At 37.5% G+C, this 26,569-nt stretch overlaps 1 protein-coding gene across 1 annotated transcript in view; it reads left to right on the top strand.

Annotated features, from left to right (window-relative positions):
* LAMA2 (laminin subunit alpha 2) overlaps positions 1 to 26,569 on the top strand; it is a 613,526-nt gene that overhangs the window by 478,315 nt on the left and 108,642 nt on the right. Inside the window, exons 35-40 of the mRNA XM_032407892.1 lie at positions 7,207 to 7,318; positions 12,387 to 12,549; positions 13,572 to 13,782; positions 19,947 to 20,063; positions 20,765 to 20,928; positions 22,208 to 22,346. Of these exons, the coding sequence (XP_032263783.1) occupies positions 7,207 to 7,318; positions 12,387 to 12,549; positions 13,572 to 13,782; positions 19,947 to 20,063; positions 20,765 to 20,928; positions 22,208 to 22,346 (906 nt within the window). The remainder of the gene's footprint in view (positions 1 to 7,206; positions 7,319 to 12,386; positions 12,550 to 13,571; positions 13,783 to 19,946; positions 20,064 to 20,764; positions 20,929 to 22,207; positions 22,347 to 26,569) is intronic.

Here is a 26,569-nt window from a genome sequence, read left to right as displayed (position 1 = left end):
ATTAATGCGTGCCTAATGGTAATGCATGCTGCCTAATATAAATACTCTAAAAAAATAAAGGAAAAAGAAAAATAGAAGGAAAAAATACCTAGTTTAGTGAACTTGAATGTAAAAAAAGGTAATCAAAAGTAAGAGAGAAACACAAGGTACTGCTTAAGGCATCATTTAGAAGGGAATGCTGGAAAGATTGTAGAACTGAGGTAAGAGGATGTAAAAATAAGAAAATCAAAGATAGAGAATCAAAGGAAGATTGTACGGCATAGTAGGATAAATGAGAAGACATTTGTCAAATACTCAAAGGACAAGATAATAGTGAATGAGAGGGAATATGACTAAGGGATGGAATGGTAATTTAATAAAATGCAAGAAGAACTAAACTGAATCAGACAGATAGCTCCTATCATGTAGTATTTAGCATTCATCTGTAACATTATCAATAGCCTGTCCTGGGTAAAACTGATTGTCGTGAATTTCACCATGATACCGCTATCTATCACCACTCCCTATGGGTGATAGTGCATTTGTCATAGGCTTCCTTTATGGAGTCTCTCATGGGTGGTTTTGACAAGGGTGACTCTTCACCTTAATTACTGTGTAATAAGACATGACTTTTAAAAATGTGTCTATATGATGTTCTGCTATGGATTTTTAAATATGTTAATTTACTAAAACCTAAAGGTGATACACTTCAAGTACTACCTAAGCTCAAGCAGCATCCCTCCTTTCACCCAGAATGCTCAACTTTTTCATGTATTTTCCTATTCTTCCCGGATATTAGCATAATATAAGTTAGTGCTTGATACGGACAAAATATAAAGCTGTGAGAAAATGTGTGTTTTGCCCCCAGTTCCCTGTGTGTATGAGTTCAGATGAATCACTTAACCTCTCCATACCTTCACTTTCATCAGTGTAAAAATAGGGATTATGCCCTCTGTGTATCTTTAAAAGCAGGAAGGGTAAATGAGACACAGGAGAGTATTACAAGCCCTTCTGAACACACATATCAATCCAGGATATGGTTGAGCCTGATTCTGTAACCCATATTTTGGAGCGCTAATACCATGAATCAATGCCTTTTTGCCAGGAACCTCACATTTCCTCCTCTTCTGGAGCATGGCCGAGAGGGGCGGCTTTTCTCATTTCTGTAGGGGAAGGCTACCTTCTTCCTCAGGAAGCACTGTGCTGGCCCTAAACTGGGCTGGCCCTAAAGAGTTCTGCCTCCTCCCAAACCCAATCCTGCCCGCATTACTTGGCGTGTAATTGCAGGTTAGTTTTTAATGACCATGAAGCCAGTGACAAGAATACAGTGTGGTTGGAATTGAGGGGTCTCCTGCCTGGCTCTCCTCCTAAGCACTCAGCTGCAGCTCTTGAGCACAAGCTTCCCATTAGGCTCTGAAAAATACCCAGGAACTGCCCAGCCATCCACATTCAGTGGCAAGCCTAGCACTTGGCAGAAGGCCAGTTTGCATGGTATTGGGAAGGCATAGAGATTTTTTGTTTCCTTCAATAGGCGTTGGAACTTCAAAGGGATTTGTAGTTGGTTTGATGATTATTATACCAGCTAATCACTCAATATCTACTATGCCTGGCACTCTGAGGAATAAAAAAAAAAATAGACATTAAAAAAATAAGACATAGCCTCAGCCCCAAGGACAGAGATTAGATAGAAATGGCAAAACACCTAACAAAGTAACTACCCAACAGAGTCATGAATGGTGGTAATGATAGTTGTTTTTAAAAATCTAAGAAAGGGTCCTGCCCCCATGGCCAGCTGACCCGCTGCCTGGTGGCACCAAGTAGGTTACCCCGCAGACCCTCCAGCAACAGGACTGACATTGACCCCAGGGGGCGATGAAAGCACTGAAAGAGAAGGTTGAATCTGAAAGGGGGAAAGATGTCTTTCCTGTAGCAGGTCAAAAATTAATTTATTCCAGCAAAGTCCTCAATGATGATACTGCTCTAAAAGAGTATAAAAGTGATGAAGAAACCTTGTGATGGTTACAGTGGCAAAACCTAAAGCCGTCACAGCACCAGCACAGATCACATCCTGCCAGGGCACCACCATTAGCTCCTCCATGAGGTGGGCTGTGGCTCGGGGTCCCACTCCCACACCTGCACCCGCCAGGGCAATGAAAACAAGAAAACCCTGCAGAAAAGCCAGCAGAAATGAATGGTGCACCAGGAGAGTCTTCTCGGCCAAACACTTTTGAAGACGCAACAGGTGCACGTGTCCCAGGGCAGTCTTGTGAGAACGTGGTAACTGAGATCATGTCAATGGGCTATGAAGGCCGGCAAATGACCACAGCCCTAAGAGCTGGTTTCAACTACCCTGACAGAGCAGTGGGGCATCTTTCTATGGGAACCCCGGAGATAGAGAAAGTCGGGCTGTGGTTGATCCCCTCCCCCAGCAGCTAGGACGGGGGCTCCTCAGTCTTCAGTGGCTGCAGCTGCAACCCTACAAGTTCTGGAGAAGCCCCTTGAATTCTTACGGATCAGCCTCAGTTTCAACAGATGAGACAAAGGACTAACAGAATCCTTCCCTGCTTCTGGCATTGCTGTCAGAGGTCAAGAACATTCTCAACTCCTGCAGCAAATTAGCCAACCCCAGGATCATTTGATTCCGGTGTTAAATGAACCAGTTCAAGAAGCCGGTGGTCAAGGAGGAGGGCGTGGAGGCGCGGGGGCGGAGCTGCACAAGCCGAAGTGCGCCTGTGAGCTACACTCAAGGAACGTCTCGGGACTGAGAAGCCATAGAAGGATGAAAGGCGCTAGGGTTTCCTGAAGGACTTGTGATACGAGCATAGTTTGCTTGTGAGAAGAATGAGAACTTGGCTGTCAATTTTCTTCTATAGCAAAACTTTGATGAAGATGGAAAGGGACTTTTTTCCTCATATGTCACAGCAGATCATCACACTGCATTCACTGGATTGTCTCAGATGACTTGGGCTCATAGGCACGATACTTGGTATCAGGCAGGAGATGGTTGGGGTGGGGATACAGGGCAGGTATAAATGCCTACATGTCTGCTGCATTTAGCAGATGCCACAGTCCGCACAGTGTGTAAAATACTATACAACCCAAAGTCAGATTTTGCAGGTCTCTGTTTCTTCTATAAAACACGAGGTAACTTTTCCTAGGTTTCACTTTTTTTTTTTTTTAGTGTATTGAATCCAAAAGTTTAGTGTAATGCCCTGCTTCACATTTCTTTGACTTAACATTGATTTCAGAATGTTATGTAGAGTGCATGGGTGGCTCAGTAAGCGTGGGACTCTTGGTCTCAGCTGAGATCATGATCTCATGGGTTGGGAGATCAAGCCCAGCACCTGGCTCTGGGCTCAGCAGGGAGTCTGCTTGAGGTCCTCTCTGCCTGCAGCTCCCCCTGCTCACGTGCATCTCTCTCTCTCTCTCTCAAATAAATAAATCTAAAAAAAGAATCTTTGCTCCCTGTAATCTACAGTCTCTATTTTGGAGCAACACTGGATAATGGCTTTGTGAAATTGAAAAAACAGTTGGAGCAACTATAAACAGAAATGCCAAATTATTGACTTATTGTCGCTGCTTCATATATGTATAAAATTAATGTGTAAGAAAGCCCATTCTCTCAAGTTAAATACCTGGGGACGGGGAAGGAGGAGAAAAGGGGAACATTCTAAAATGAAAATACTGCGATTTGAAAATTTTTTGATCATTGGGGCACCTGGGTGGCTCAGTCGGTTAAGCATCTGCTTTCAGCTCCGGTCATGATCCCAGGGCCCTGGGATCGAGGCCCGCATCGGGCTCCCTGCTCGGCAGGGAGCCTGCTTCTCCCTCTCCCACTTCCCCTGCTTGTGCGCTCTCTCTCATTCTGTCAAATAAATAAATAAAATCTTTAAAAAAATTTTTTTTTAAAATTTTTTGATCATTGAATATGACATCCTTCTAACATGATTGGAGGAACTGCAAGAATAGGCAGAGTTATCTTCCTGTTTACGTTTTTTGGTTTGTTTGTTTCTTGGTTTGCTTTGGGGAAAAAATTGGTAGGTGTCTAATTACTGTTTACTTCATTATTGTGTTGCAGTAAAAGTTTTAAAATCACCATTGCATGTTTACTTTGGAAGTACCCCTTTGTGAGAGTGAGCATTTTGGGGCCAACGGAGAAATGCAGCATTCACTCTCCTTCCCCTTCCCTCAGCAGAAATGTGTTTATCAACAAGTCACAAGTTCAAACTGCTGCCTTTCTTTAAAGCCAGAAAATGCTAATTCAGTTCAGAATTAATGCAAAGGTTTCAGAACTGGGTTTCTGATGTTTGTAAATATGTTTCCATATTAGATAAGAATGTATGACCATTGATGTCATTAGGATGATATTACTTTCAAAAAGAGAAGGAGGACAGAAGTATAATACAGAATCTTTTATTGCATTGGAAAGACTGGTGAAGTCTTTTAGAAGAATTGGAAGATGCAACTGGAAAAGTACTTTGGAAAATATACAATCAAGATATCTCATGGCGTATTAAGAGAAAAATTTTAATAGGAAAGAAAGAAGAAAGAAAAGAGAAAAAAAATCGAAGAAAGGAAAGCATAAGCCAAAATGGTCAGGGGTGGCTTCACAAAGAAGGTTGAGTTGGAACTGACTCTTGAAGGCTGGATTTATTTTGGATAATTGGAGAGGAGTTAAGGAACAATAGTATAAACAAAAGCCCTTTCTGGGAGTGTTCATAGAAAGGTAGGCAATGAGAATGGTAATAAGGTCGGCAAGATTCACTAGGTAATTGCTTAATCATTTATTGAACATTCATTCAATATTTGCTCTCAGTGAGGCATCATACTAGGAGCTGGATATAAAGTGATGAACAAAACAGACCAAGTCCCTGCTCTCTTAGAGCTTACCTTTTAGTCAGGGAGGTAACCAACAAATAGAGGAGCCATAAGTAATTCTAAAATGCATGGTATTATGAAAAAAAAATGTTCTGTGGAAAGTCTGGAAACCTGGCTAGGTGCCCTAGAAATGGCGACCTAGAAGGGACACTGAAACTGAAAGATGAAAGATGAAAGATGACAAATGACAAGGATCCATCCATTGAAAGGACCGAGGAAAAGTTTATTCCAGGCAAAGACAGCAGGATCCGAGAAGAGCCTAAGAAGGAAAGAGTTTGGCATATTTCACATACTAAACAGAAGCCAGGGAGATTGATTGCACAGGGTCTTCATGATAACTCTTTTAACTTGTTTCTTATCATGGGTCATGTAGAATTCTTGACATCTTCACTATTGGAGTGCTCCTATAATCAGTACCAAGTTTGTTAATGATGACTCTTACATGTTGTTGTATAAATTAATTAAGAAAGAAGAATTAAAGGCAGTGGATGGGATCGTGATCATCCAGAATTTAAAAGAGACAGTGTATCAATATATATTTATTTTAAAAAATTAAATGCTTTAGGCTATGAGCCAGAATTGGTAGCCTTTGTTGTGTGAATATGTAAGTTATGATCTTTTAGTAATATAGATAAGATACTGATAAAGCAAAGAATAAATTTTAAGTTTAAATCATAATGTACACTTCCTGTGTGGTAATACAGTGCTGGTAATACATTAATAATTAAGATATTGAAAATGACCATAATGTGGATCAAGTCCCTTAGTAAAGTCTGTGATATGTGAAAATAGGAGTGATATTGTAGAGTACAATCAAGTCCAGGCTAGACAAACATCTACGACAGCTTAGAAAGCCAACATCTTAAGCAGCTGACTTTAGTAATGTTAAAGTAACATTTAAAATGTTATAGGTATGTGTATATGCATGTGGTGTGTATATGTAAAAATATTGATTAGCACCTTCTAAATAATTTTGTATATTTACTGCAGACTGTTAAGAGGGATTTTTAAAACTTCCAGTGGATCTTATCCTTTCATCCTTTTATTTCTGATGGTAACACTCACAGATTGAGAAATTAGTTGATGATAGTTGGACTTTATATTCTACCTTTTATGTAAAACCTTGAAAGGGGTCATGAATTAAACCTCTTATTGCCCCCTGGGAAATCACAAAATGCAATATAATTTCTATAGCATCTCTTACTGTGTTCTGTGTTGGCCAGACATTTAGTTCTATTTTAATTTCTATCTAAAATTCTCTTATGTGTGTAAAAAAAAAAAATTTTAGAATCTCTGGGCATGTCTAGAATGCAAACACTCTGGTACAGGATTATAGATATTAATACTCTGCCAATTTGGACCTTTTTCAAATTATTTTAAGGCAGTTTGTGATTCTTTGATTCATTATCTGTAGTTAGATTATCCCTATCTTTTTAGTAAAAAAAAAAAAAAGAAGTCCTATTTATTAGCATATGTCATGCATAGAAAAATGAACTGTACGCCTATTTCAAGGTGCTCTAAACCTTATAGTATCTTTTAAGAAACTTTGAATATTACATATGCCATTTTTATTTGACTAAGTATAGCATATCTTAACTATGAACGCATTGAATGGATTCCTTTGTGTCAAGTGGTATCTTCAATGGGAATGAAGGTGCATATGTGTGGGGATATTCTTTGGGGGCGTGAAGCTATTTGTGGAGTTGTTTTATTTTGTTGACAATGATGTATAGTACTGTGATTAACAGCTGTCTTTTCTGGTGATGACATATGGGAAAAGTTATCATTTATTCTTCTTTAACGGTTTCCTGGCATCTTCAGAGTGTTATAAAACAAGCATTTACTACTGAGTAGCTAAGCATTTCTCCCTCTTTGTTTCTTTAATTAACGTATTGATCTAGACTGCATCTATAGGATCAAGCTTATTGAGACAGACTGCCTGTGCCTCCTCAAGAGATCATTGCTACGCTCCACACTTTTTCAGTAAATAAAATATGGACAAAACTGCAACATGTGGAGGCTGAAGAATCCATTAAATACTTTTGGCAACTGTACCTCAAAGATACTTCAAAAATAATTGTGTTTTATCACTTCTTCTATGTCATTGCATATAGCAAGGGTTTTAAAAAGCCCAAATACAACTCTCTGATTTCCATTTAATGGAAGAAGTAATAAAGTTTAATTGTATACTGGAGCATGGGGTGTCATTTCCAGTATATCTGATCAATAATTCATCGATTGCCTTTGGCTCAGAGTTATATTTGAAAGAAAATGTAGCCAGTGGGAGCTTATCTCGCTGTAGCTTCATCATCTCAATTAATTATGCTTTTCCTGAATTTGGATCATTAGGCTACCAAAGTGACAGCAGATGGCGAGCAAACTGGACAGGATGCTGAGAGGACCAACAGGAGAGCAGACTCCTTAGGAGGATTCATTAAGGAGCTTTCCCAGGATGCAGAAGGTATTAGAATCATTTAATTTAATCATTATGTCTCCCACCAGAAAAATAGAAAAAGGGATTACACAGGACCGGAATTTCTCTAGTAAGAAATGCCCTTTCTCAATCTGAGGGTTGGCTTTTGAAAAGTACTTAGGTTGGGACAGTCAAGGGCATTATCTGCCAAGCATCTCCAATCTACAATGTTAAATAGGGCATAATAGTCAGTGAATTAGTCATTATGAGTGCAGGCTCGTGGTAAACTGAATGCAGTCCCTTAGGAATGCCTTAATTTTTGAGGAATGGCTATTATGAGTAAATAACCAATAAACTTATGCTTTGCTATTGTTTGTATTCAAAACTATTGAGAAGATTAATTTTTTAAAAAGCTAATTTTATCATTCCACTCAGTACATTAAAGCAGCACTTTAATTTCTCAAAATGGCTTTTAAAATACTTGGTGCTGTTTTTAATGAACATCTGTTGCTTGGAGTCTGGACTTGCTACCTTACCAGAAGCTTCACTGTATTTAGTCCATCATTCTCTAGGAATTAGTGCTTGGCATCTACCAATCTGATTTAGGATCAAAGTGGAAGCTATTTGGGGGCTAAACCCCAGATTAAGAACTCTTACAGAAAACATAAAAAACCCAAAAATCTAGATCTTAAGTGTCTATTATTATACAGTAAACATACATGCAGGTTTAGAAAGTAGGAAAAATGTTTTGGGTTTTCTCTCTTAAAAAATAAAATATTTTTATTGCTTTACAGTGTTACATGTTTTAGATATTTTGCTTGGAAATACAGCCAAATAAGTCAGAACATGAGATAACCTTCAAGGCAGATCCTGACAGGTAATTCTTAGGAATCACTGGCCAAAAAGAGACAGAAAACTCCCAAAGATTCCCCACTGCAAGAAGCAACAGAGTTTTAATCTGAGGCAAAACATGTCAGGACCTGAAACAGAAGTTACACCTACCAGAAAATTCTTAACTAACTCATTATGGTTTATCTTCTGCTAGATGGAGTTTTTTGTGCTTTTCCTGGTTTTATTTTCCATTAATGCGACTTGAAGTGTTCTCCCCCCCAGCACTCCCTCCACCCCACAAAAAAAAAAAAAAAAAAAAAAATCCCATTGCAGGTAAAACAATTTCTGCCTGCATCCATGAAGGCACTGGTCAATAACCCAGTAATTTTCCTTTTCCTTCTACCTCAATCTCAAACACTCAATACTTCAGCCGATCCTGGAAACTTATTTTGAAATCATTCCAATCAAATATTCATGCATAAGAATAAATGCTGGTCCATGTTTTCAACAGACTCCAACATCAGCACTGCTCATGTGCTCGCTCTCTGCATTGTACCCCCCACCCAGTCTGTGCACCACACAAAGGCACCAGCAGGGGGCAGGTGGAGACGAGATTTTGTCCAGGTTTTGCTCATCGCCCACAGTCCATCATCCATCAGAGAAAAGGGTTATGTATTATCAAAAGTGTCTCCCATTCTCAAAATTGTGCATCCATCAGACAGTCTGGTTGTGTCTGTCCAGACAGGGCACCTTTTTCCTAATTTACATGAAGGTCCATGTGGGATAGCTGTGATCCTGTACCCGGGAGAAATGTGGACGCTACTCCCTTCTTCCAGCAGCTACTAATGTAAATGATAACACACATGATATGCACAGCCCTTTAGAAGAGAACTTTGGCAAAACTAATCCAACTGTTAAAACTTCCTGAATGTTTAAATTTGAATATGCCAGAGGTAAACGAAATCTTGACTGGGATGTTTATATGTACTACAAGTCTTGGCAGTTCAGGAAATTTTTTTTTTTTTTTTTTTAAGAAAAGGAAACTCACCAAAGCCTTAAGTAGGTTATACGACATATCCACACCCATTTTTTTCTCTTAGAACTACACTAATTGGAGATAGTATCAGTACTTTGAGGTTTTATTAGTGACAATAAATTGCTGTGGGGAAAAGTGAATTTGTTAGCCTGGCATTTGTCTAGTTCAGTTTTATTTTTAGTTGGAATACCTTACTCCCTCTATCTTCCATTATAAGTCATGGTCTCTTCCTAGATAATCACGATCTATTAATCTAAGGTATTCTTATCTCCCTATAATTTTTAAAATCTTTGCTATGACTCCTGATTAGATCACAAATACTCTATATTTCATTCCATGAACTATTAGAATTAATGAGCAAATATATATATATGTATACATGTATGTGTATATATATACATATATATATAAACAACTCATTAATTAGCATATGTACTGACATATATTAGGACTTAATAAATGCTAGACACCTTCTTTCCTGTTTCTCAGGTCACAGTAGTATTTGTCATTCATGATGAATTTACCCATCAGAGCATATTTTTTTTTGGTTCAGTGTGAAAAACAACTTTGTTTCTCCTGGGGGATTAATGCATTTATATGTTACAGATCCTGTATACTTCTTAAGTATCCCTTTTTTATCCCCTGCTCTGCCCTGGCTACTGAGATACTGTCTATTAAGATGTCTTCTGATTTACATTATTTTTTATCTTTACTCCATCTCCTTTTCTGTTAATTTTATCTTGTTTTAAAGATATTTCAAAGCTACTTAAAATTTCCTTTGAAATAAAGTAGAAATAAATAAGTAAATTTCAGAGCTATCTTAATGTCATAATTAATTTCAATTCTGTTGAAAATGTACTGAACTGAAAGTGCTGATAGTATATACCTTTGAATCTAAGAGACTAAATAACACGTTCGTCTTTAGTTTAAAAATATTCAGAGAATTTCCAAATTCCATATATATAAGGAATGGAGCAATCACATCTCTTCTATTAAAATGATGCTTTCTTTTTTAATACAGTATCTCTACAGTATCTCTATTGTCGTTTTTGTGTGCCTTAATAATTTCTTCTAGTTGCTTACATATTACTTTCATTTAAAAGAAATGATGCATACGTTCCAAAAGGTACAGCCATCTTTTCCTTTCCTCTCTCTTGTATCATGCTTTTTCCAGCAAGTTCTTCTCTGCAGAAGTTTAGTTTTGAGAATAGACCACAAGTGAGGCTATATCTCTTACATTACCCCCTTATAACCACCTAGGCCCAGGACCTAAATTCAATCAAATTTCAAAAAATACCTCTAATCAAAGCTCATTTATATATTCACTTAATAAAAGAAAAACATACACCTTTGGCGAGTTGAAAAGTGGGATTTATGAATGCAAATGAGGTCAGTGGTTAGTTACATAATACAATTAGTTAAAGTCAACATACAGACAGATAGGCACTCAGACCAAAGAAGGAGAGGTACCACAGGGAAGGCCAAATCTACCGCCTTTCCTGAAATCTAAGAAGTATAAACCTTACATTTTAACCATTGGCGTTCTGCCATAGTTCTCACAAAGTCTGCTGGATCAAGGAGCTTTCCAATTAATCAGTCCATGGTCACTGTGGTTCCTTAACAAACACAGTGCAGCCTAGGTGATAACTTAATAACAGTAGTGGTGGGATCTTGAGAAGGTTCTTTGGTGTATGTCAAAGTGTGACTATGAGTAGTTGACCAAGAAAGAGCCACCCTCACTAACTTCTAGGAATATGGCACCTGAGCAATAATTTCTACCACAGGGCTAGGAATGGCCATGTTTGTTCTTTAAAACAGCTGATTCAAATGGTTCTGCAGATTAGATCATGGCTGTCGGAATAAGGGGTTGACAGCAACAACTGCCTAACCGATTACCTTAATCATGAAAAGAGAATTCGAAAGGTGCATTTTGGAAAGGGTAAAATTAAAGATTGAAACCCAATTGCTTCTGCTAAACCATGATTTTCAAACTCTAGCATACAGCAGAAGCCCCTAGAGGGCTTGTTAAACCACGGATTGCTGGTCCCCTCCCTCCAGAATTTTTAGGTCAATAGGTCTGGGGTGGGCCCTGAGAGTCATTTCAGAACCAAGGTACTAACCCACCACGTCACACCCTCCATGGCAGCTCTGTGTGGCCTGTGTGCACCTGTTACAACAACTTGGAATAACTGTTACCCCTGGGACAGCTCCAACCAGTATTAATCAGAAAAGTTTCTCCAAGAATAGAAGTGAATTTTCAGGATTCTTTGCCTAAAGACATCTTAGGATATAGCACTGAATAGTAGAAAATGTCTCTTAGCCAACCCCAAGCTTCATTCTAGGGATGTTCACAGGTGATATTACCGAAATAAGGGTTTGGCACACAAGAGTTTGAGAAAACATCTCCCTTCAACTTGTTGAGTTAATGTGCCATAAAACACACTTCAGGAGAAGTTGGCCTAAAACTAATGGTAGAACTACATAAATGTTTCAACTCACCAGTTTTTCAAACTTTTATTTGACATAGAATTCTTTTTTCAAATGAAATCTTGCCCAGAACACCACCTATCAAATAGATACTTAATAGAATAGACATCGTTTGTAGAATACCTGAAGCACCCAGAGAATCCTAAGATTCCAAAGAGCACAGTTTGAAACTTTATTCAATGCATAATAAACACAGACTCTTACAATGGATGTTATTGCTAGAAGGTAGCTTTGAGCCCTAATCTATAACCCTCATCCCAAGACCAGTGCTTCCTCCCTCATTCCTTTAAACAAACGAACATAGAACTGTGTGGAAGAACAAGGGCAGGTTTGTTTTCAGAGATCTCATCACCGAGAGTTTTTCTGTACCGGGTATTTTCAAATTTGACTGAATAGGATTGTGTATTATCAGCAGCGCAGACCTTATATTTTCATCTTCCGAGGGCTATGCTTCGTGTCTCATTGTTTACCTCTGACCTGAAGAAGGTTTGGGCCATTTCTTTATTTACATTTTTTTCCCTTGTGAGATAGAAACACCATGCTTTAATTACTGTACCCCCCAAAAGAAATATAATTGGAGAAATATGTCACCTTTCCCTGTTTGTTATGGATCGTTATTAACTACCTCTCTGTTCCCAGCAGGAACACCCGTGGCAAACTACATTTCATTTGGAGATCATGGGGAAGAGCAGATGCTTGGTGCCATTTTTGCATGTGGCACTTTTGTTTACTAATTTACAAAATTTGTCTTACCCCCTGCAGCTGTGAATGAAAAAGCTGTAAGACTAAATGAAACTCTAGAAACTCAAGACAAGGCCTTTGAGAGAAATTTGCAAGGGCTTCAGAAAGAGATTGATCAGATGATGGCAGAACTGAGGAGGAAAAATCTAGATAAACAAAAGGAGGTTGCTGAAGATGAGTTAGTGTGAGTAGATGCTTTATTATTTTTTCATTTGATACACTGAGCTTTCCAAATGATTGCTTTCAGTTTTCTAAAAGTTTCATCATGCTTAGGAGTAGAAGATGCTCTGTTATTTATTTTTCATTTAGTTATGATTTCTCTTGCTCTAAAATGGATTAAAAGCATGTTTTTGCCTATATTTAAATAATTAAATAAATGATCTTTTCTGGAGCTGTCCCTTCCATAATTAGGCTAATGGACTTGCTTTATTAATTGCCTGTATTAGGGACTTCTAAACCATCAATAGTTTTTTGTTGTTTTTAATGAAAATATCTCTGAATAAATAAAGTTACAAATTTAGCAGTCCATTCTGTGCATTTGGTCATTTTAGGAAATGCTGAAAAGAGGAGTCATCAAATAATAAATACCTAAGACTTTGCAATTAGGGCTGAAAATTTGAGGTTGGGAATAGCAATCATGATTTTACTAATGCAAATGAACTCTGTGACCATACATTCAATAAAAAAAATACATGTTTACATTTATAGTCAGCTAACTTCAAAGTGATGGTGTTATTAATACTTAAATTATATATATATAGATATATATACATATATATACTGTTCATTTAGTATGTATACTAAAACCAAATATATCAATGTTCAGACCTTATATTTCAAAGTAACAGAGAAAATGTATCACCATGGTGAATTAGGGGTTGTTTTTTTTTGGTATGTGAAGTGAATCATAAAATTTATTTCATCAGTCAGATTATGAGAATAACATGACTCTTTCCAATTGAAGATGCTGTATTACTAATACATTTTAAATGTGTGGGGTTTTTTGTACTTTAATATATTAATTATAAATGGCCTTGCCACTTTTCTGTTTTCATCTTGATTTAGTACATAGTCAATCTGCTTTAAATACTGTCTTATTTTTCCATTCTTTGAATGCTAGCATCTCTTTGTAACACAGTTTAATACCAATAAACCGTGAGGCAGTGACAGGGCTTATTGTCTGTCATTGGGCTGGGGTGCTTGCAGGGCTGCAGAAGGCCTTCTGAAGAAGGTGAAGAAGTTATTTGGAGAGTCCCGAGGGAAAAACGAGGAAATGGAGAAGGGTCTCCAGGCAATATTGGCAGCCTACAAAGACAAAGTTGATGATGCTTGGGACCTGTTGAGAGAAGCCATGGAGAAAATCAGAGAGGCTAATCGCTTATCTGCAGCAAACCAGAAAAACATGACTGCTTTGGAGGTGAGTCTTAGGGATTCTCATCTGAATCTGTAGGGATAGGGTAGAGGGTTGGGAGTTGAACATGGCTGGATAAGTCAAGTTGCTCCACATTTACCCAAATCAAGAACAACTCTGAAAGGAGACTTCTAAAAAGCAGAACAGGAAATGATCCCTTTAAAAAAAAAAAAAAAAAAAAAAAAAAGCCAATGACCATTGCTATAGAATCAAATAAAATTTAGGTAACAAAATATTGAAGATTCTGAGGATGGTTGATACAAATGGGACCTTGATCTTAATGGCAACTGTGGCACTTTCTAGAAATACATCTTGGGCAAGGCAACTCAAGTCTCTAAGCCTCAGTCTTCAAACTACACAATGAGTGCATTACACTAGAGCACATCCAGGGTATCTCTAAGTACTGACATCATATGATTTCATAACCCATACACCATTGTTTAGACATCTAGCTGCCATAGGTCACAAAAGTACCAAGTATTTCCTAATGGAATCTGGCACATTGAGAGTCCAGTGCTTGGGAAGATTTTGGTTTTCTTTTTCTTTGCAATGTGTTCTATGCAAATGAAATTTTAAAAGGGACTAACATGAACAGATCACGTCCGAGTAATTTTTTCCTCACAGACAAGAGATAATTCTCTCCTCAAGAAATGATGGGCAGCTTCTGCCTTTTTTAGACAGCTGATGAGGCTAGAACTAAAATAGATTCTTCCTTCTCTTCCTCCCTCCCTCCATCCCTTCCTTTCTCTTCCTTCCTTCCTCCCTTCCTTCCTTTCTTTCCTTAATACTTGACATGGCAAATTGAGCACTTTTCTCAAGAGTAAATTCAGCACATATGATGCTGAGCCGGGAGCCCGATGTAGGGCTCCATCCCAGGACCCTGAGCCGAAGGCAGATGCTCAACCGACTGAACCACCCAGGAGCCCCGATGAGTTAATTTTTTAAGTGTTTTTTTCGAGTCCCTCTCCTGGGATTTATCCTTGTCATTCTGAAGGAAGATTGAGGAGGTTCATTTTTTTTCTTAACTGCAGTATCTAATCTTAACCAATTTGGAGTCTACTGACATGCTGGAAATATTAAAGAAAACTACCATCTTGAGAGGCAGGATGCTGGGATACCTTCTCCCCAGTGCCAGCATGATTCATCCTGCTCGGTGACACACCAGTGGTGTGACTTACCCAGATGCGCACCTCTCCATTTTATGGCAACAGTTTAAGAAATTAAAATTACCTGTGTGGAAAGCATAATAAGCATTTGGGAAGTATTTCAAGAAGAGTTATAGTGGCGCAGTAAATGGTCCTTGCAGCTACTCCTTCCTTTTAGTGATATTTAAAACCAGGAACCATCATTCTTGGGCGCCCCTGGAGATGCCTAGAGCTTACGAAGTCAGTATTGCGATTCTAAGTGGTCCTTTCTGTATTTTCATTTTATGTGTCATGCTTAGCCAAAGACTTGTTAAAAACTTACTGGAGTAAATAGATAAACTGGCTAAATTAACACCAGTAAGGCACAGCTTACTTAAGATTGCCAGGGCTGATTAGGTTGCTTACCAAGGTTCCTGCTAGACCAGCTAACTGAGAATCACCTGAACAGTTTGTTCAAAGACGGGTTCCCTGAGCTCCTACCCAGAGTGTCAGTCGGTTAGTTTGGGCTGTAGCCTAGGGTTCATATTCTAAAACTCTCCCTAGGTTAATCCGATGTGCATACTGGTTTGAGAATAACTGATACAGATTATTCAATCAAATGGATACAGCGTATTTTAAATAGATAACTGCATTGTGCCTGTGTTCACAAAGAAGGTGCTATAATTAAGACCCAGCTCAAATGTTATTTGTTGATTTTAAGGAGATAAGCATGTTTTTTTTTTTTTTTATTAAAAACACTTATTAAGCCCCTACTAAGTTCAAGAAATGTGCCAAACACAAAAATTGATTATATCCAAGACTGGTCCTTATGGTGTGGTCCTTAGAACAGCAACATGAATATCAACTAGAAACTTAAAAATGCAAATTCTTGAGCCCCATCCCAAACCTATCAACTCAGAAACTGGGAGTGGAGCCCAGCAACTTGTGTTTTAAAAATCCCTCCAGTGATTCGGATATAGCCTTAAGTTTGAGAACCAGTGATATAAAGAATAAAACACCATCTCTGATGACTTCAGGTGACTTGTATTTAGTGAGAGGTGCACATAAGTAAGTCACTCTATATGCACTGCAGTAATTATCATGGAGCTAAGCAAAGGAAGGGCATCGAAATCACCCATGGGTTAAGGAGGGCTTCACAGAGGACATGATAAATGTGCTGAGTCTTGAACAAAAGGCACTAGTTAGTCAAAGTAGAAAAGGAAATATCCCAGAAATAGGGAAAACTATATGCAAAGACATGGAGGGGAAAAAAGAAAACGTAAGAAATCTGGGGGGAAATTCGGTGGTTTGATAGGACTGGAATGAAGACTGCATGGAAACGAATAGCAGATAGAGAGCCAAGGAAGACAGACAAGCTCCAGAACTTGAGTAATGAAAGACCAAGTGCATTCTGAGATCAAGTGAAGGAATTTGGGTCTTATCCTGGAAACTATCATTAACAATTGAAATATTGAAGTCATGGATTAAAGTTACATTTTGGAAAATTTGTGAGTGGTTTATATAAACTGGAGAATTAGTTTTGTGTTAGGAAATAGTGTGGTATAAGGTTAGGAAAATAGGCAATGGTAATATTAAATGCCTGTCAGATACCAGTCACAGCAAGGGGCTGTTGGTAACCAGGGTGTTTGAGATTGACTAGGAATGATTCCTGGCCTCATAGACCTTACAATTCAGGCAGTTTAACCTTTCACAGTACATAATACTGTGATTAATATGGGCTAGGAGCATCCACAAAAGAGTCACAAAAATGATGGCATCATAGCAGAGACTGAGAGAGATGATGGAGTCACATGAGCCCAAACGCAGGGTTCTAGAAGGGCAAGGTGATCTTACAAAATGTCAAAGAGAGCCATAAAATTCATTGCCCAGCTCCGGAAGTGTGGAGCAGAAGATGGCTCTGGAAATAGCATTTGGAGCTAGATCATAGAAGCCTTTGAATGCAGCCTTCTGGAGGGGCATGGGCTTCGAGTGCACTTCCAGCAATGCAGAGAAGGCAGAGGGGACTGTGTGCCTGGTGGACCCCAAGAATGTGAGCCATTCAGTTATGCGAGGAAACATATACTGAAGAGTCAGTCCCCAAATTGACCATTAGAAGGATGCAAAAGGAAGGATTCAAAGAAAGTAGTTAGTTGCTAGACAGGCAGGAAAATAAGCTTCTTTGGGTTCTTAATCCTTCCACCCCACCCACAAAGGTTTTAAACTTAGAGAGCTCTGGAATGAATTAAGATCTGATTAGAAGTTAAAAGTAGAAATATAATCAACTTTGGTCTTCAAGTGGAATCACTTAATAGTTATGCTTATGGCATACTTTGGGAGAATTCCCTTTATCCATGGGCCCCCTTGTTGTTCCTTGAACACTTGAAGCTTCCTACCTTAGGTATTTTTTATCCTACATCATTCTCTATCCTCTCTTTACTTTTGTGGCACTCAGAATTACTTTAAAAATATTATCATATTAATTTATTCATTCATTTACTCCCTCCTCCAGACAGGCCACAAGGCACATGTCTTTCCTGCCCACTGTATCCTCAGGGCCAAGAACAGTGTCTGGTGCAAAGATAGAACCGAATTTTTTTCCAGTGAATAAAGTACCATAAAGCAAAAACAAATAAATGTTACATCAATACTTTCATTAATATTTGGGAGCTCCAAATAGTCATCTTTCCTTGTCTCAAAGCTAGATTCCATTAGTGTCTAATTTGAAAATTAGCCACCTCTAAAATCTCCCTAAATTCTGGCTTATCATTTCTGCTTTAGTATGATAAAGAACACATTTTGACCTTTGCATAACAATTGGTTCCCTAAAGTGAGTCAGAGCTTTTAGGAAGATTCTCATTCACTACTTAATTGAAATCAGAATGGATATAGCTCTTTATCTAACATCCATGTGGAAATATTCTCTCCCTCTGATTGGTACAGCATTTTAAATTAGCTTGATTCATGAATATAAACAAGCCAAATTGAAAAGATTATCAAATGTCTGAGTATGGCATGACTTTAAATCAGTTCACATAAAAGCTGGGGACTAATTGGTAGTTATGGAAAAGAATGTCAAAGCCTTGGAAGATAAGATGTGACTTGTAATCACAACACCAGGACTCCCCTACCTGTGTTGCCCATGAATAAGACTGACATAACAAAACTTGCCCTGAATTAGCCAGTGATGGGACTAGCTGAATGATCCAAGTGTCACCAGTGCAAGTCCCAGGAATGGACTCTAATTTCATTTATTCGTTCAAAAATGTTTATGGAGGAAACTTTTCTAGGTCCTGAAGGTACAGTGATACATATAGACTGTCTTTCTGGCATTTATATTAAAGTGAGGGAGATGGTCACTAGACCAATAAGTAAGTACATAATATGGACATAAAGTGTGGAGCATGGACTAATATACATACTAAGTGATATGTTCAGTGATATTAAGTAACAGTGCTTTTAGCAACTGTCAGAAGAAGCAATCAAGACAGTTCAATCTATAGAAAATATAAAATAACATTACCTATGTTTCTGTAGTTTGTGGCCACCCTATAGAATAGAATTCAGATAAATGAGTGCCAAGATGAAGAATAAAATAATTATAATAGTTAGCAATTACATTGTGTTTACTGTGTGCTAGGCAGTGTTCTAAGCCAGTTCTTCTCCAATTTTACTGCATATATCACCTGGGGTTCTTGTTAAAATGTAGATTCTGAGTTGAAAAGGTAGTGAGATCTACCAACTCAGAATCTACATTTCTGACAGTTGCTAAAAGCACTGTTTAATGAAAATCAGTGACACCAGTTCATTGTAAGATGCATGTAGAGTATAGGGACCATACACAAATGCACAGCCTGTTGAACCGTACATAACTGAAGAAGCATAACATACCGAATACACCATGCAGTATCACTGAACATATTACTTTGTATGTATATTAGCCCACTGAGGAGGTTGGTGAAGAGACAGGGAAAGAAGGGTATGAAATTAGTGCCTTCCAGCACGAATAAGGCAAGTGATTTCCATAATAGGAGAGACAGTGCTTTCATTGCTCAAGACCCAGGTTTTATCATTAGGTAGACCAGGGTCCAAACCTCTACTGCATAGTTAGTGTGACCTTGAGCAAATCATTTGTTCATTTTCCTATTCTTTGAAAAGGTGATAAACACAGGACCTGTCGAGTTAGTGTGGAATTTAATGAGAAAAGCCCATAAGCTACCTGGCACATCTTGAGATATAAATGCATATAAAACTAACATTGTTATCTATATAAAAACATAAATGGCAGAGGTTTAAGATGGATGCCTTTAAATCCACAAGTGATTGGGAGAATGAGTGAGCTATATCAAGGAGAAAAAAAAAAAGAGGCAAAGGTACACTCCGAATAGAAAAATAACAATATTTCTCTCTCGTCGATTTTACTCTTCTAGGCTAGGAATGAGTTGCATGTAGTTTTGAGACAAACTCTCAGCATCAAGGAAAAATTAGAGCTTGCTCTCTTTTTATGGAACAATCCATTAAGTTTATTCTTCCATGTGTTCGTTTCTCTTTTTTTGAAAAGCACTTCCCCTAAATTCCCTTAAAAATCTCACTTCTTCCAATTTTTACAGAACTCCCCTAGACTAAATCTGCTTATGTTTATGCTCACAAAATACTCATTTGGACTTCGATTCTGGAATGTAATGTCTAGTTCTAATGTAATTCAGGGTGCTACCACATGCTCAGGAATATATATTCAGCACTTACACTTGAGTTTAAAATGGGTGTCCATCTTGCTTCAAAAATAGTTCTTAATTCCTCAGCTAACATCACATAACTTTTCTTCTCTTGGATGACTTTCTCACATTGGGAGGAGGAAAGTACCTAGATAGACATTTAAATAAAATAACTCTTGAAGGAGCGGCCAGGTAGTTGATGTCATTCCCATCCAGCCTCATCGTCAACACGATGTGCCTTGTTTGCAAAGCCTGTGTTCAGTCAGCTGAAGGAAGTCAGGAAGGAGTATCGGGTTGGATAGGGTTTTGATGTTCTGTTCATACTGTACTACAGAAAAAAAAGGAGGCTATTGAACGTGACAAACAACAAACTGAGAACACTTTAAAAGAAGGCAAGGACATACTTGATGAAGCCAACCGTCTTGCAGGCGAAATCAACTCAGTCATAGATGTGAGTATTTCGTAAAAGCCAAAGTTAAAAGAAAATAACAATGGCAGAGGTTTTCATAAGTGGGAAGCAGTGATAAATCTCAGTAACATAAGCAAATACTAATTTTTTTTTCTTGTGGGTGTCAGATCGTTTCTGCTTGATTCCATTGTGACCGTGCCTAGCTCTTGGCAACAGTTAAAACTTCACATTGTTCTCCCAACAGACACGAGTGCCTGTGTGAGAATACTCACAACACTCCTATAAACCTGTATTTTTCTCCACAGTGATGAAGGGCATTTCTTGTTCCCAGGATAGCTCTTAAAATCTGCTTCAATATTTATATAAAATTGGTTAAAAGAGAAATGTAAACCTATAAGCAGACTTTCAATGTAGTGCATAATGCAGTAGATGCTGTACTATATGGCAAGAGAAACACATATGCTCTAAAAAATCCTAATGACTATCATTTATGCATTTATACCTACGAAGAAGCATTTTCTTAGAAAAAGATAGTTAGGTTCTTCTTGGTGTGAATTGGCTCCATATATTTCCTAATCTCTCTCATTAAATAACAGCTTTTATTCTGTATTCTCTTTTTGCTATATTAGTAAAATTGAAGTTTCATTAAAAAAAAGTGTGTAATTATATCTCCTAGAGAAATTAGTAACTGAGAGGAAGCTTGGATCCACTTACTTAAAATGCCCTCTCTTCTTATATATCAGTATGTTGAAGACATTCAAACTAAATTGCCACCCATGTCTGAAGAGCTTAAAGATAAAATCGATGACCTTGCCCAGGAAATAAAGGATAGGAACCTTGCTGAGAAGGTGTCCCAGGCTGAGAGCCATGCATCTCAGTTGAATGACTCATCTGCTGTCCTTGATGGGTATGTCATTTGTTGCTGGAAATGTCCATGTATCTTGACACTTGTCCAAAAGTTGTGACTAGCAGAAATGGTAGAGAATCTCTTTCAAATCTTGATTTCTCTAATTAGGAACATACGAGCTACATGGCCTTTCTGTGGAAGAGCCTAATTAGGAGGGTCTGGGCAAAGCTCCACTGAAGCAGCATCAAAAGTCTGAGTTCAAAGTGGATTCAAATACGGCTTGGTGGGGAGTGAACATAGCCCTAGGCTATACTGAGAAAAATATTTTCTGTTCTTTATTAGAGAGCACAGCGGTTGCTTTATTAGCATTTTAAATAATAATGGATAAACACACATCCTGCTTCAAATTCTAGTTTTATATTTTTAATGAAATCAAAACTATTTATTGGCTTTTGACAATGCCAAATACATAGGCATTAAGTCTGTTTCTTCTCTTTCAAACTCCAGGGAGACCCTACATATTCCCCTGTGAAATAACAGCTTACTATAGCTGGGACTCTTACATGGGTCAGAGGAGCAAGGTCAAGTGGCAAAGTGTGTTTGACCTATAAATAGCCTTCTAGGTCTAACTGGTATGCTTCCCCTACAATTTTGGGATTGTCATAATAAGTATCGGTCCTATAAGCCCCAAGAACAATTGCCTCATATCTGTTATTTAATATATAACATGTGTAAGGTTCTATTCCAGGACTTGATATCATTGATACAAAGGAGACTATTAATGTTTGAAGACCCTGGCCACAATTCATGCACAATTCATTTTATAGTAAACTTTTGCCCATTTAGCAGGTAAGCTAGAAGTCCACAGATGCAGGCTCCAGGTCCTTAATTAGGGATGTGTTGGTCATGTAACCTGAGACAAGCTATTTAACCTTCTGAGATTCATTTGTTCTCATCTGGGCAGTACACCTCCCCTAAAGAGATTTTGTGAAATTCATTCCAGTAATATGGTACAAGTGCTCTGAAACATATAGCAAGCTTTACAAATGCCCTAAAGGATCATCTCCCTGCTCACAGTTGCATGGTGCATGTGGTTGCAGAAATTTTTGAAGGATACTACGGGTGTTTAAAAATGTGTTGGTAGTATTACACAGCTGAATTATTTAGGAATATGAGTTTAAATTGAAAACTATAATACAATAAGTAGATACCTCATTATGACTTGGAATCATAATGATCTTGGCTGTGATCATTTGGAAGCCATATTTGTTATAAGTAGAATGTTCTTCATTTGAGTACCAACTGCTCTGATGTTCTTTTTTGGGGGTAATCCCAACAGAATCCTTGATGAGGCCAAAAACATCTCCTTCAATGCCACTGCAGCCTTCAATGCTTACAGCCATATTAAGGACTCTATTGATGAAGCTGAGAAAATTGCCCAAGAAGCTAAAGGTCTTGCACATGAAGCTACAAAACTGGTAAGAACTGAATAGTGTTATGTACTAAGAATGCAGGTCAATCTTTTGGAAAAAGTACCTAAATGGAATTTCTCGAATTTAAATGAGCTCAGAAAAATCCCAGTAAACTAGAATATTTATTTTGAATTATTTTCAAAGGCTCCTTTTAAATTGTATCCAAAATAAACTTTCAGTGTGCTGTAATAATAGAACTCTTTTCTCAGTCTCTCACTACTTCCCACTACTGATGAGGGTCTTGAAATTATTGCAGATGCCAAGCAGTTTTTTGCCACCAACTCACAGAAGAAAGACAGTCAAACATAAGACTCTGGACAGGGAAATTTATTGCTATTGCTCCAAATATCATCAATAAGAAAGTGCCCTGAAAATTAACACCACTGCTTATACTCACCCACAAATTGGTTATATGTGAAGCTTGACTAGAAAGTATACATTTTACAAAACACATGAGATCATATGCTTCTAAACTATTTATACTATTGAATCCTGTATCAATTTTATCAATTGAAACCTGTACCTTCAAAGGAACCTTGGGCTGTTGTCATTGTTCAAAATACATTTGGAAATATTGCAGAATTTGGGGTCTCCAAGTATAGCACATTATCTGAGTATCTTCAGTACTGACAAATCTTCATTCTTTACATGTAGAGCAACATTTTGAAAATAAGTCATGTGATACACCTTCATAATACTATTTTAAGCTAAAAAATATTTCATAGGAAGCACATGCTGAGTTAAAATGTTCTGAACTAAATGTTCTGAACTCCTTTGGTCTTCGCATCAGAATTTCAGAAAAAAAACTAGATTGGACCTTTGATTGTGAATGATACACATAAATAATTAGTGTTAAAGAAACAGATCAATATTTGCTTTGCTTTGGTATTGGACACAAAAGGTTTTTTGGACCTCAGGGATAATAAAGATATTTACCACACTCTTACAAGGCTTATCTCGTGGTCGTAATGAAAACATCATATTCCATCAGCAGTTACTACTGTTTTGGTTCCTCTGGAATAACCTCTATTACCATATGCTCTCTTTATTTCTTATTCAAAATTGTGATACAGTCATTGCAGAAACTTCCCTATGCCCAGTTATCTTTTCAAAAGGAACTTATTTTTCAAATCTAAACTATCTATCTTCTCATAATCTATTTTAAAGACCCAAATTTCCAAGTTCACCATTTTCATCTGACCTGTGCTTTATTGTAGGACCATTTTAGCGTCTAGCACTGTGCCTGGCAAATAGTAGGCACTCATGAAGGAATGAATGAATGAATGTCATTCTAACTAATATCTTTCAAGTCTATCTATAATCATTTGTACCAGTCAAAATCTCACTATTGCCCTTGCTTCATCTTCATAAACTTCTAACATTTTTATATTAAAGAGCTGTTTAATTTCACCCAAATTTAATACTATCACTTTATATGTAGAAGACTGTAATTTTTATGCGGGCACAAAATGTTCTCTTTCCTTAACACTGATGCTTTTACATGACAATCTAGCCAGCCTCAAACATAGAGCTGAGATGAACTATAATGCATTGCAACATGTCCTCTTGTTATCATCATTCCTTCTCTTTTTCCATATCCCACATAAAAAAAATAATTAAATGTCTGAAAAAGTACAAAATAAATGCTAAAGAAATCCCTTATTGATTAAATGGCTATCCGCAAACTCACAGAAGACTGATTTGTCCCAGAAAACTTATTGGACTAAACAGAAAGTTTGTTTCTTGAACAAAAGAAATAAATTTTTAATTTTAATGTCATGATAATATAGTTCTGTTTTACTAGAAAATAAATATATTCGCCAGTCATTAGGTTGAGCAATTACATAGCTAGGGCTAGCATTCTGTATATGTAAGATCTGGTATTATTGCTGGATAAACACAAAAGAGTGAGACTAAGTTTATTATTTATGTATGAAAGAATTCAAGGATAAAAATACGGAAGAATCCTTTACTCATTTGAGTTTCTCCCTAAAAAGAAGGAAAAATGTTTTCAGTGAATCAGAAAGCACAAAGAAACAAAACAGGAATTTGCATGAGGAGAGAAAAGACCTGTTAGACAAGCAATAAAACAACCAATTACTACTGTGAAGAAAATGGATGTGAATTAATGTGAGAAGAAAAAAAAAAAAGCATTGAAAATAACATAAGGACAGAAACAAATGAATAGTAGAAATAACCTCAAAGCATAATTGACAGCATTTTTAAAGCAACTTCACTTTTAAAAAAATCTGCTTAAGTCTACCTATTTATAAACACACACATAATCAAGAAGGTCATTGAAAAGAAAATATGAGTGAGAGAAAGTTGATCATTTAACTAAATAATAAGCAGGTGGAGGTTTTGTACAATTAAAGACTGTAGTGGAGCATTCCTATGTAAAGAGTAACAGCTACGTGTCTTGCATGCATCATTTATTTAAATATTGAAATAAAGTATTTTGGAAGTGTAGATATTATGAAGAAACAAACACTATTTTTCTGTTAGTGTCAGGTGGGATAAATACTATAAAGCATTTGTTTTCCAACACACAATCTCCAAGATAACATCTCATTCATACCTCTCATTGGTGGGTGCAAGGAAAGGAGAGGGAAAATGTGTCACTTTAGAAAAGAGAATAGGAAGATCCAGTTATTTTGTTCTAATCTTAATTGCTTTGGGTCTATAAAAAGTCCTCTGATGCTAAAACAACTGAAAATTAAAACTTTAAAAAAAATTTTCAGTTGGGGGCGTTAAAACTTATGTTATCAGCCAGATCAGGCTTTAAAAGTAGGTGGACAAATAGATTTCATATGCTGCTGGATGCTTGGAATCACCACCAGAGGCAACAGACTTCAGTGGCCCTGGGATATGAGGCCTCTGAGCTTTCCACTCGAATGGTCTTAGATGCTGTGCACTTGAATCTGGTGCCTTCCAATAACAAACAGCAACAACAATGAAAAGAAGGGTTATGTAGAGTGAATTCCATAGTTCTGGATCACTAAGATCATAAAGAATCATCACATAGTAATAATCACACAGTCTCACCCATTCTGCAATGTCATCTCCCTTCCTTTCCTTCCTCCCTCCCTTTCTCTAAGTCAGTGGAATGTGCTATGTCCTATATACTAACATGTAGGAAATTTAGGCAGTCATCACCTTCCCTTGGTATCTTGCATTTATAAAAAAAAAAAAAAATGAATCACTCTTTCATTCCCCTGGCAATGGGAGGTTTCCTCTCTTCAGTACCCTCTTGTTTACCCTGGAGTCATTGTCTCAAACTCACTCTCTTTCTCTCCCCCTCTCCTTCTCCCTGTCTCCCCCCTTCTCTCTCCCCTCTTACTTTTCTTCTCTCTCTCCCTCTACCCCCTCTCTCCTCTCTCTTTCTCTCTCTCTTTCTCTCTCTCTCCCTCTCTCTCTCTCTCACACACATACACACACACACCAGCAATGTTCATTAATACCCTCTAGCCCAGGCTCCCCCTTCTCAATTAGAGTCAGTGTTCAGTCTGATCTTCACTAGAATGAGCATTAGAAATAGAAGAATTTATACTAGGCTTCAACTCCAGTACATTGTGTTCTTTCTCTTTAGTCTCCAAATTCAAGTTCTGTTACTTGCTACAATTACCCATCATTTGAGGGAGCCATAATTCTAAAAATTATGGTCTGAAACATGGTCTTTTCCAGATATTTCTAGAAAAAAATATAAAATACAGAATAAAATGAAAGCAATTTGTGACATCTTTTTTTTTTTTTCCATAGAAACAAGAAGAGTGAGGTAGTAAAGAACAGGGCTGTATCAGCAAGGTGTAGGCTTTAGATAAACTACAGAGATGAGGGGGTATTCTAAAAAATATATTTTTTATAGGAGGAAATATACCTAAAAATTAAGTAAGTTTAAAGCCTTGATTCTAATAAATACATGAACTGCTGTTGTAAGTGATTTTCTAGTGTTTATTCCTTTAACATGAGGAGAGTGGGAATCTATAGAAACCTCAAAAGGAGTTTTCTCTTGCTTTAGGGTCAAGAGTCTAAGGAATAAACTGGATTTTTGTAAATTTACTCTTACGTGGCAGATCAGTGGGGAAAAAAACCCTGATAGGAAGCAAGGACGCTAGAAAGGAAAGCCAGAGATTTCTGACAACATGCAGCCTGAGTTAATTCAGATCCATCCTGATGTTAGAAATTCATAGACATGCTAAATAAATCATAACTCCCCAAATTTAATGCAT

Source organism: Phoca vitulina, unplaced genomic scaffold, assembly GCF_004348235.1.
Source record: "Phoca vitulina isolate PV1807 unplaced genomic scaffold, GSC_HSeal_1.0 scaffold9, whole genome shotgun sequence".
Lineage (NCBI taxonomy): Eukaryota > Metazoa > Chordata > Mammalia > Carnivora > Phocidae > Phoca > Phoca vitulina.
This window is presented reverse-complemented; position numbering and strand designations above follow the sequence as displayed.